General features: G+C 36.4%; 1 protein-coding gene across 3 annotated transcripts in view; it reads left to right on the top strand.

The window, feature by feature from the left end:
* Vps16A (vacuolar protein sorting 16) overlaps nucleotides 1-12,114 on the top strand; it is a 489,369-nt gene that overhangs the window by 119,939 nt on the left and 357,316 nt on the right. For all 3 annotated transcript variants that reach the window (XM_090381825.1, XM_090381827.1, XM_090381826.1), the window contains one exon: nucleotides 10,473-10,592. In XM_090381825.1, coding sequence (XP_090237951.1) covers nucleotides 10,473-10,592 — 120 coding nt within the window. The remainder of the gene's footprint in view (nucleotides 1-10,472; nucleotides 10,593-12,114) is intronic.

The following is a 12,114-nucleotide window of genomic DNA, read 5'->3' on the forward strand; positions in this document are numbered from 1 at the left end:
ACACTGCCATTACTGTCATTAACAACCCTGCCAACCTTCGTGTCATCTGCAAACTTCGACATTAAGCCTGATATACCTTCATCAATATCATTGATAAATATACAAAACAACAGTGGACCCAACACCGAACCCTGTGGGACTCCACTAATAACATTAGTCCACGAAGAGCAGCACCCATTGATTACCACCCTCTGTCTTCTCCCACTTAACCATCCTTTTATCCATTGTAGCAACTTACCCTTAATACCATTCTGCTCCAATTTGTACAGTAGTCTTCCATGCGCAACAGTGTCAAAAGCTTTCCTGAAATCCAAGTATATGATATCAAAATTATTTTTTGCATCCAGTTCCTTTGTGACCACATCATAATAACCAATCAAATTTGTCAGACAAGACTTTCCCTTAACAAACCCATGCTGTGTCTGAATTATTGCTGCAGTCTTGTCTAGATGATCCTGCAATGCATCTTTAACCAGTGACTCCATTATTTTACCCGGAACAGAAGTTAAACTAACTGGTCTGTAATTATTCGTGTCACCCTTCGAACCTCCTTTGTGAATTGGGGATACATTTGCACATCTCCAGTCCGTGGGAACCTCCCCTGAATCCAAGGATGCTCTCATAATTATGGCTAAGGGTTTGCTTAGTTGCTTTGCCGCCTCCTTTAATATAACTGGATAGATCCCATCCGCCCCAGGTGCCTTTCTTATGTTTAACTTCAACAATTTCTCCTCCACTTTGCTCTCAGTTATTACAAAATCATTAAGCACACTGCTACAATTTGATAACCTTCTTCCATTTTCAAACTGTAATGATTCCTCACGTGTGAATGTAGATGCAAAATACTCATTCAGTTTGTTTGCTATCTGAGCAGGATCATCAACAGTCGAACCATCGATGTCAAGTGGACCAATCATATTCAGCCCCTTCCTTTTAGAGTTTATATAAGTAAAGAAATCCTTGCTGTTTTTCTTAGCATCTTTTGCCAAAGATTTCTCGTAATCCGCCTTTGCCTGCCAAACCTCCTTTGTGACCTGATTACAGACTAGCTTATATCTGCTACAGGCTTCTGCGTCGCCTGATAATTTATATGCATCCCATGCATTTTTCTTCTCTGTCACGAGTCTCATTAGTTCATTTGATAACCATTTAGGCCTAAACCTTGAACAATATTTCTTCATCGGTATGAAAAGTCTAGTAGCTTCCACGATTAATTCCTTGAATGCTTCCCACTTAGAATTTACTGTGTGTAACATCGTCAGTCGATCCCACTGTACAGAATTTAAAAACTGTCTGAGACCACTGTACTCCCCTTTACGGAAGCAAAAACCCTTTCCTTTACCCCTGACGGTAGTTACCTCTTTGAGTAAATCCCACTTCAGCACACTGTGATCACTGCCACCTAGTGGTTCCTTTATCTGCAAATTCTTAATACACGAATGATCACTGCTGATAACCAGATCAAGAGTATTACTTTCTCTGGTTGCCTCTCGAACATGCTGCTGCAGAAAACAATCATCCAATAAATCCACAAAAGTCTGACTAGTGTGTGAGTGACCAACCCACAAGTTCCAGTCAATATCTGGGAAGTTAAAATCCCCCATTATAAGACATTCTGATTTACTGGCCCACTCTATTTCTCTGTACAATTGTTCATTGTACTCATTCGAGTCATTAGGCCTATAACACACTCCTACTCTTATTTTTGCTTTTGCAGTGCTTATGTCACACCAAACTGACTCAACAGTGCACTGTCCATCTATATCAACTGGATGCACTTCTTTTGATTTTATGTTTTTCTTAATTAACAGCATAACACCTCCTCCCTTTCTGTTATGTCTATCCTTTCTGTACACATCGTACTCCCCAAATTCCAGTTCTGCATTCCTTATATCTTTGTGACACCACGTCTCTGCTATCCCAACAATATCCGCCTTTGATGTCTTGACCAACACTTCAAATTTATCAAATTTATTTACTATACTTCTAGCATTGGTATACATGCTCCTATGCCTATTCCTTGTTACCCTAACACATCCCATATACCCAACTATTCCAGGATGACTGCCATCCGTCCCTGAAACCCCCAACACCCCTCGCTCCAGGTCGCTTCTTATTCTAATAGAAGTTGTGCAAGAATCACCTTCACCTCTGCCTGCGGTTACTGTTAAACTATTAGTCTTTGTATCCCCCCAAGCTAGCAGTTTTCCGACCCACCTAACACTGCCTCGATAGCATCAGCAAATATTCTTGCACCCTTTCTATTTAAGTGTATCCCATCCCTGTAGAAGCAATCTCTCCTGTTAACAAGTACAGTCCAGGCTGAAAAAAATTCTACCCCTTGAGCCTTGCACAATCTTTCCAGGGCCGAATTGATCGACAAGGCTCTCATCATATACTCTCTCCTATCGTGTCTGGGCAGAATTGCAGACACTTTCAAATTCAACCCTAATTCTTGGCTTTTTTTCAACAGTGACCTGTACTTGTTGAGTAATTCTGCCGGTCTCCTACTCTTAATATCATTAGTGCCAACGTGTACAACTATATCACCTTTTGTGCCCTTGAAAGATGATATCCGCACAACGTCATCAACCTTTGCCCCTGGCAGACATACCCTGGTCCTGTTCCACCTATCCTTTTTACATAGCATGTTCCCCGTTTCCCTGACAATAGAGTCACCAACAACTAATAGTTCCTGTGGGACCAGCGCATTCTGCCTTGGGGGTTGCCGCTGTGTTGCGTGATGACCAAGTGCAAGCTCTGGCGTTGATGTGGGCAGCTGAGAGCTTGATGGGCCCCTCAATTTATTTCCTTCGAGGGCATCCACCCTGTCCTTCAAACTCTCATATAGGCCCATAACAACGCTGAGTTGTCGCCTGATTTCCTTACACTCCTTACATCGCGCACACACAAAGACATCCCCCATGGCAATATCATGTTCCGTTCCAGAGAGTTCGGCAAACATTTCACAAGTTGCACATTTTTTTAGGCTGTGACGCGTTGGAGAATCGCCCCCCCTCAGTTCTCCCCCGAGTCACAACACTCCTGCCACTTTGTGCCCGTTGCTTTGCTGCTCTAGTTCGGGGCATGGTAGTTTAAATTAATAAAATCAATAAATTAAATGTCAGTAGTATTTGAATAGAAACTATGAAATAGAAACAGTGAAGCGTATTACTATATAATTATGCGTTAGAGCTACCTCAATTAAAAAAATTTGAATTCCCTACAAAAACTTTGAATTCCCTATATACAAAAACAATGGCTACAAAAATCGAACAAAAATAACGGTTTTACCTATCGTAAGTAAAATCCACAAAAACTCTTTATCTAAATTAAAATAAAAATAACCAGCGTAACTATAACTATATGACTACGTATTAAGTACAATATAAAACAACAATCATGTAAATAAAAGGCAAACACTTATCGTTTTTGCGAAGCCTGTAACTGTCAGCTGTAACTTTTAAATAGAGTCAGCACCCTCAATCACCCTCAAACCAGCGCCCTCAAACAGATGGAAGTTTGTTCCAGCAATCAACTACCTGCTGGCTAAAGGCAAACTACTGCACATCTATTCTAAACTGTCTTTCCTCAGTTTGAATCTATACCCCCTCTGGTTTGGAATCTGAGAAAGAGAAAGAATCCCATCAGTATTGAGCCGGCTCAATCCACTCAAGGCCTTATACACCTCAATCAGATCGCCTCACAGGTGCCCAGTCTCCAGAAGCTGCAATTTTCAGAACTTAAGCCATTCTTCAATAGCAACCATTTGTTCCCTTCACCAGTCTTGTTGCCCTTCTCTGTACTCATTCTAGCAACTTTACATCTAACAATTAAAATGAGACTTCCAACCTCATTTTAGTTGTTAGATGTACAGTACTCAAGGTGTAGACTGACCATTACCTTATACAGGGGGATAATCACCTTCTTATCCCTCCTGCAAAATTCCTGTATACCATTGACAAGACCTGATAACCTACTCTGGCAGCCTGTCTGCGTTGCTCAGAAAACTTCATATCTGCCTGCACAATTACCCCCAGATCTCTTTCATTCTCCACTTCCTGAGTGTAACACCACATAGTTGATACATTTCTCTGGGGTGACTGCTACCCATATGCATTACTTTGCATTTGTCAATGGTAAACTTCAATTGCCACTTCTCAGCCCATCTACCCAACTTTTCCAGATCCTGTTGCAGCAGCATATTGTCATTATTGTTATTAACAACCCTGCCAAACTTTGTATCATCTGCAAACTTTGACATTAAGCTTGACATTAAACTTTGACATTAAGGATTTGCCTCCTTTAATATAATTGGATAGATCCCATCTACCCCAGGATGTAGATGATGATGTTGTAAATTCGGGAGTTCTTACAACAGAAGTTATCGTAGAAACTATCCAAGTAGCAGGTGAAGAAAGTGAAGAAGAATTAGACGAAGAAAACTCCATTCAGCCTCCATCATATGGAGCAGCTGTTGACAGTGTAGAGAACCTTCAGTGTTTTTTCGAAGCTACAGATGATACTGATGCAGAGGTATTCAGTGCCTTAAGTCTGATCAGAAGAAAGTTGAGACAAAAGTAGAAGAAGACCAGTCGAATGACCATACATTCGTTCCTGAAAATTGGATAATCACTTTTCGAAACAATCGGCCCTTTTTAGGGCCAAAAATAATTTCCATACTTAGGTTAAAATCTTTTACATTTTGCAATTCATGTTTGCCTCTGGTTCCTACACTTCTGTTGTTCCAAATCACTTAACCCAGGTATAATGAGCACTTGGATACAGAGAGCACATATTGCGTTTCAGTGAAACTCGTTATAAATGAGTTCAACTGTATTTTGAAGCTTCCATCTTTTATAGCTAACTCTTTAAAATCTGGCACCCTCGAGGATTTAGAGATGTAGGATTATAGATAGTTATACCTTGTGGTTGATCACATTTGGAGAAACACTTTTCAATGAATATTCAGTACTAACAACTGAACTAATTTGAATCTTCAAGTATTTGTAATGACTGAAAGGCATTGAGAAAGAGAGAGAGAGAGAGAGAGAGAGAGAGAGAGAATATGAATGACTGCACTGGAGAATAACAAAAATTAACTGTTCTTCTTAATTATTGCATTTTCTTGGTTATAATTATTCTGGAAAGAAATTGTGTTTTTTGGAATTGATGCCAGGTGATGAGAAAACATACTTGCCTGTGTGTTATGAAAGCTTCTAGCAAGCACTCTTTATTTGATTTATATCAAACAAACATGCTTGCTGGAAGCATTTCTCTGTGGAAATTGAAAAATACTTTCTGGAACTATTTTATCTCTGGAAATTGCAAAGACTATGCTTTTTTTTTTTTTTTTTAAATGTTTTTCTTTGGAAAAAATATATAAAGGAACTATTTCAGAAGTGTGGGAATGAAGGAATCAAATATTTGGGAATTACTATCTACTCACATAACACCATATCCCACTTCATTTCATTGAAATAGAAAGAAATGATATTTGGAATCACATCCTAAAGGTCACAACTTGCTGGAATGGCAAGTTTCTTTTGTGGCATGTGCTTTTGAGTTTTTTGGATTTGTAAGCTCAAGTGACAAAAGATAAATGACAATTAAAAGTAGAATTTAAAAAAAAGTTAAAGTTAAATTAATTGTGTTCAATCATTTATATTTTGTCATTTTAGTTTAAAATCCAAAAAAACTAAAGAACATGCTGCAAAGGAGACATTCCATCTCAGTAAGCTGTACGCAAAGATAATTGAATTTATAGTGGCAGGACAGCTAATGAGGATATATTGCCAATTATACTACCCGACAAAATTTTTTTTTCATCATACCTCTGCTATGAAAGTTGGTTATTCTGAACAAAATTAATGTCCTGATTATGAAATTATCAATATTTTACTTCTGCCACGTCTACATCAAAAGATATACACATTTTTGAAATTCCTTGTTTTTATACAATATCAGCATACATGGTTGTAATTATTACACACAATATATGTTACTTAGACATGTTTCCCACTCAATGATTTCCTTTTATACTCCAAATTGCTTTCCTGTTTAAGGAACCAACAGTAATCTCCCATCATGGCAGAGTTCTAGCGACCCTTGGTATTGTTTTTCCAAGAAATCCAGATGGGAATGAAGGAAATGAATTTTCAGTGACATTCGGCACCCCATGTTCTTGTAACATTTCAGCAAGTTTGTCACCTGTTGCTCATAATTCTTTTCTTTTGTCTTTCTGAGGAATCCGTGTACCACAGCCTTGAAAAATCTCCATGCAGCCAGTTCAACATCATTCAGGTTTCTTTGAAATTTTTCATCTTTTAGGAGCTTTCTTATTTGAGAACCTATGAAAATTCCTTCCTTCAGCTTTGCATGAGGTAAATTTGGAAACATTTTCAGTAAATATGTGAATCCTCTGCTTTCTTTATCTAGTGCCTTAGTGAATTCTTAATCAGTCCAAGTTTGATGTGTAAAGGAGGAAGAAAAACCTTTTGTGGATCAACCAATGGAACATACTTTACATTCATCTCTCTTGTCCCAGTGTTGTACGACGTAGTGTTTGGCTGTTGCACGACTGTCCCACAAACACAGGAGACAACAGTATTTAGAGAAATCACATTGCAACCCAACAAGCAGTCCAATCACTTTGAGATCACACAAATATTCCAACCATAGTCACTGTAATGCATAGCAGCAAGAATCTGGGACATACTATCGTAAATTTCTTTCAGGCCAACAGCATGAACAAGAGGAATCGATGGTAAAGTATTTTCATTATGAAGCAATACTGCTTTCAAACTTAGCTTTGACGCATAAATGAACAAACGCCATTCAGATGTATTGTGATCAATGTTCAGTTTGTGCATAAGAACAATGACGTCTTTGTAGACATACATGTTGTTTTCCATTGCAAAATATCTTGAAAACTCTTCATTTCGTTTACAGTATGTTGTAATGTTTGTACCTTTGGCGAGTAAGTTCCACTGTTGTGGTTTGGATCCGAGTAATTCAGCTTTTTGGGTAAGCCCAAGTCTCTGATCAAGTCACTTAATTCTTCTTGTTCAGTGTAGTGTGGGGCCTTTTCTTTTTTTGGCTCGTAGTCCAAATCATCTGATACGATTTCTTCTGTACCTTCATCACTACTTCCAATACCCCAAGATTTTGGTGGCACAGGTACTGGCAGTTCATTTCCGTGTGGCACTGGCTTAATTGCTGATGGGATATTTGGATATTTGATGCAGTACTTGCTCTTTTTGGAAATACCTTTTAATTTTGTCATGCAGAAATAGCAGTCATCAAAATGATTCTTGGGCTCGCACCACACCATAGGGACGGCAAAAGGTAATGCTCTCAGCTTGCCATATAACCACAGCCTTAAGTTCGTTGTACAAGTAATACAACAGATATGTGGAGCCCAATTTTTTTCTTGGTCACCGATCTTGCAGCCAAAGTACAATGAATATGCAACTTTTGTGACATTGTATATTTTCTTCCTCTGAGTTTTTTGGGGTTAAGTGCCCACAAACATAGCAGAAGTTGTCTGGGTGATTGACACAAGTTTTGTGCTTTGTCTTCTCCATTTTAACAATGCATTAACCTAAAAACAGTAAACACAATTGGTAAATTTGAACAGAAGATGAATTCTTGTAGTGTAGTTTATCATACACTATATATTGAACAGTTGAATGGTGTAATAAAATTAATAAAAAAACTGACTTGTCTGGGAAAGTGCATCAAAATCAAAATATACTATATTGCAAGAACAGTAATGATGTATTTGCTTAACTTTTATCCCAATAAACAAAACCAACCAAAAGTTAATAAGTTTAAAAATTGTATTTCAAACAGTAATGATATCTTCAAATAGGCCTCTGGGGTTGGTAATATTCATATTATTTTATTTAATATTCATATTTATTTTTTTAATAACGGTTGGTGAAGGATTGTGCAGTTATTATGAATAGTAATGATATCTTTGTACAGAATCCAGTTATCTATCTATATCTTAAAACTGAGACGTGATAGGAAATTTTTATGATTGATTTTAAATTCTATACATAAAACTTGACCAGAAACAACCATTGATTTGCTAGAGGTAAAAATCATGTTGGGTAGTGAATCAGGATGACCAGTAACCCCTTAAAACCATGTTTACTTAAATCTGAAGTACTGAAAAAGGAAAATAGACAAACTAGTGCCTGACTACAAATGCGTTTTCTGTGTTTTGGTCAGATATTAACATCCTGCTGTTCCTTATGTGAAGAAAGTAGCAAGAGTTCTTAAAATTCTTTTCCATTTATTGCTTCGTATGGCATGGTTAGCATATGCACTGCACAGAGTTGCTGAGGAAATATGTAGTTTATTTTCTGATTTTGACTTATTGCTGTCAAGTGGCAAGAACATTTTGTGAAAGCTCCATCAATTGTACTTTAACTCACACTGTTTTCTCAATCTATTCTGACTAGCTAGTGGACCGGTATCTGTACAGACAATTTAGAAAAGATAAAAGAAGTCAATGGTTTGGATGAAGAAGATGAGACTTCAGTGTGTGTCACAAATGAATGCTGCTGAAGAAGTCACTCTTCAATGATTTCTCATTAATTGTTGCTCACATTCAGATGCTTTGATGTCATTCAAGAAAGATACTAAATTTTTTTTTGTTGTTAATTGATATTCTGATTGAAATTAATTGTTTGCTGGTGATAAGGATTATGCCGAACATTAGTGTTTTCCACTAATCAAGACAATGTCCAAGTTTGCAGATGATTCAAAGGCTGGCAGGATGGTTAATAATGGTATGCTGTTGCAACATGATCTAGAAAAATTAAGCAGATGGACTGAAAAATGGCAATTGAAGACATTGACAAATTCAAAATACTGCATATGGCTAGCAGTAACTCCAGGGTACCAACTGTGTGGTACTACACTCATAGTAGTGGGTAATGAAAAAGACTGGGAGTAATTGTACAGTCAGATATGAAGTTAATTATATATATATATATTGTCAAATTATATATTTTTTTATGTCTGTTTGTTTGTGATCTCTTTTTAGCTCCTCATTGGAGCCAGCTCAACTGAACTTTGCACTGTCTTCTTTTTCATCTATTTGGATCCAAAATTTTGAATCATGGGGTGCTTGATAGAATTGGGACTAGAGCATAGCTTTAGTGGCTTCAATAATGCCCTAGTCCTAGCTCTGTGGGGTGTACAATTGCATGTCTTAATAATAGTGTTTTCATAGCATTTATTTTTTCCTGTTTATTTGTAAGGGGAAATAATTTTTAAATTTCATAAATGTTTAGTCCTGGTTCTGCTTGATAGTAAATAGTGATCTTGCAGTTCTTTTGAGTGGGTGGCCTTTTGTCTAGGAGAAAGTAGGTCAAACTATGTTGTTTTGGTCCAGACAGCTCTTCTGAATAGTGATTCAGCAGTTCTTTCATTTTCATTAATCTCTCTCTTGCTCCCAAACCAGGCGCCTCCGTAGCCAGGTGGGAAGGAGCAGCAGTGAGTAGCACACGCTTCTTGATTAGACCGGGGTTCGAGCCCGTCACCACCAAATACGGAGGATGCGGAAAGGTCAGGAATGACCACCGCATGTTCACGGAGCAATATGGCCTTAGTTGCTAATGCTCCTAAAAACCAAATAACAAACAAACAAACAACAAGCTCCCAAACCTCATCCATCCAAGCTCTTACTCCCCTCCCAGGGCTGCTGTAGTGCAATGTAGTTCTTGGTTCTTTTTGTCAAGTTTTCTGAAAAAATGTGTTTTGAATTGATAAAAATATAAATAAAATTAAAAATAGGGCAACATAAAGCTTGAAAGCTTTTGTATTACTGGTTACTGTATGTATCTACATATTCTGTTTTATCTGTTTATCATATGTATTTAACATTAAGCCTAGTTTAACTACAACGCGTTATTTTACTTTCTATTCTGCTCTCTGCTACATATTGAAAATAGTAGGTCTTTTTACCTAAAAATATTTCACAAAACTTTTTTTTTTAAACTTTAAATGTGAGTTCCTTCTCAGCCTTCCTGATCATATTCATGCAGTAGTCATCTTTTCCTCATTCAGGCCTAATGACTAGATTCCACAAGGAATTTAGAACAATTGCTAAATTAAGTAGGGTTTTGTGTTAGAATAAGATTTTAAGTGAATACACAGTATTGGGATTTCTATAACTTAAAAATTTTTAGCATTAAATTCTGCTTAAAAGTAAATTCATGTGTTTCAATAGTGTCTTCTTTTTAACACAGCAATAATTTAGAAATTAATTAAAGTGTTCATTAAAATAATTTATCAAATTGATTTGCAAAGTAATGTGTAAGATGTCTCTGAGTTATAAGGAATAATATCGAATTTTTTTATTGAATTAATTGATGAGCTTTTGCTAGTATTAATATTTGATATGTGGTGTTTTATATAATTTGAATAATTTTAAAATAAAATTTATACATTTACAGTATCCAGAATTTAGGAGTTCCTATAGTGCAATAATTGAGATGGCTGTATCCTTTGATAATCAGCACTTAGCAATGTTTACAGATACTGAAGTTCTTTGGATGGGAAGGAGTAATCTTACTGTGAGTATATTTGATTATACAATAATTTAAGACAAAATGGTAATTTTTTTTCTCTGAACAAGTACCTATGATAGAATCTGTAAACTATGGTTATATATTTGTAAAATGTATACTGGAAATACAAAATATGCGTAGGATTGAAAATAGTGCTAAATTTTTACCACATATTTTGGATTATTGGATGTGTTATCTTAAAATGTTTATGAAATTTTCAAGTAACTCATACTTTTTTGATCAGCAATGGCAAACTTTTCCTGTACCATGTGTTTTATGCCACATAAATTTAAATCCAAAAGCTATCGAATGTAAATTGAATATGGAAGAGAGGAAAAAAATTAAGAATTAGGTTACTACTTTTCTATAAAACAATTAAAAAAATCCCATAAAAAATCTTTAAAGTTAGCCTCTTAAAATTACCCTCCCACATGTATACTGATTCATATCTTATTTTACCTAATATTTTTGCTATGTAAAGGAATTTTGTACCAATATATTTGCTCTTATAGAATTGAATGAGGAGTTCACTAGCCCTTTTAACTACCTGGACTCAACTAATCATAACAGTCTGTAAATATGAACCATAGCTTCCATATTTACCACCTGTTAGTATTATATTGAAAACAATGTTGCAATCTAATTTCTGAAAAGTAAAATTTAAACTGTATGTAACTGAAATTTAAACTCTATATACAGTCAGTCCTCGTATAACATGTGTTTACACTACACAAATTCGATCATACACGATTTATAAATAGGGAAATGATATCATATATAACACGAACTGAATTTGCTTATGCACGATTCGCCTTTGTATTTACAAGAAATGGCAGTCGAACATGGAATCACCCCAACAGAACACAACACGATAGGAATGAAGAGAAGATTCTGAAAATGTATTTATGTTTTTTATATCAGTGAAGGGGAAACACATTTCACCATAATAATGTAAAAACCAACACAATTCCAGCTATCAGTATTATCGCAAATGCAATTAGATCGAGTTTACTACCAGTTTATAACAGATTCCACTAGCAGAAATGCAACTGGAAATTGTTTTTATTGTTTTATGGTAGTAACCCCTAGAAATGTGCTTTAGTAAAATGTGAGGTGTTAATAGTGTATCTCTGCCTTTACGGTGTTGTTTATTCAGTTGCTACACGTGCACAGCTTTGTTTACATGCCTCCTCATTTTGTAATTGTGTTTTATTCCCTAAAAATGAGTAAAATACTTAAAAAAGTGTGAAAAGGAAGCGTCCTGGTGAAGATACTACAGATTCAGAGAGAAAAAGAAAAGCAATATCGATAAACAGAGGCGGACTGGTTCAAAAATTCTTACCCGGGAAAATTTGTAGTGGCCTCATACTAGCGTTTATGGCCAAAATCACACCGGCCTCTGGCCCACCGGGGTTTCCCCGGCAAGGCTTATGGTCAGTCCGCCTCTGTCGATAGAGAAAAAATATGAAATTGTGAAACGCTCTGAGCGAAATGAAAGACAATGTGATATTGTACATGCTACAGGCCT

This window comes from Mastigoproctus giganteus, chromosome 9 (genome assembly GCF_048544385.1).
Source record: "Mastigoproctus giganteus isolate SK-2022 chromosome 9, ASM4854438v1, whole genome shotgun sequence".
Taxonomy (NCBI): Eukaryota; Metazoa; Arthropoda; class Arachnida; order Uropygi; family Thelyphonidae; genus Mastigoproctus; species Mastigoproctus giganteus.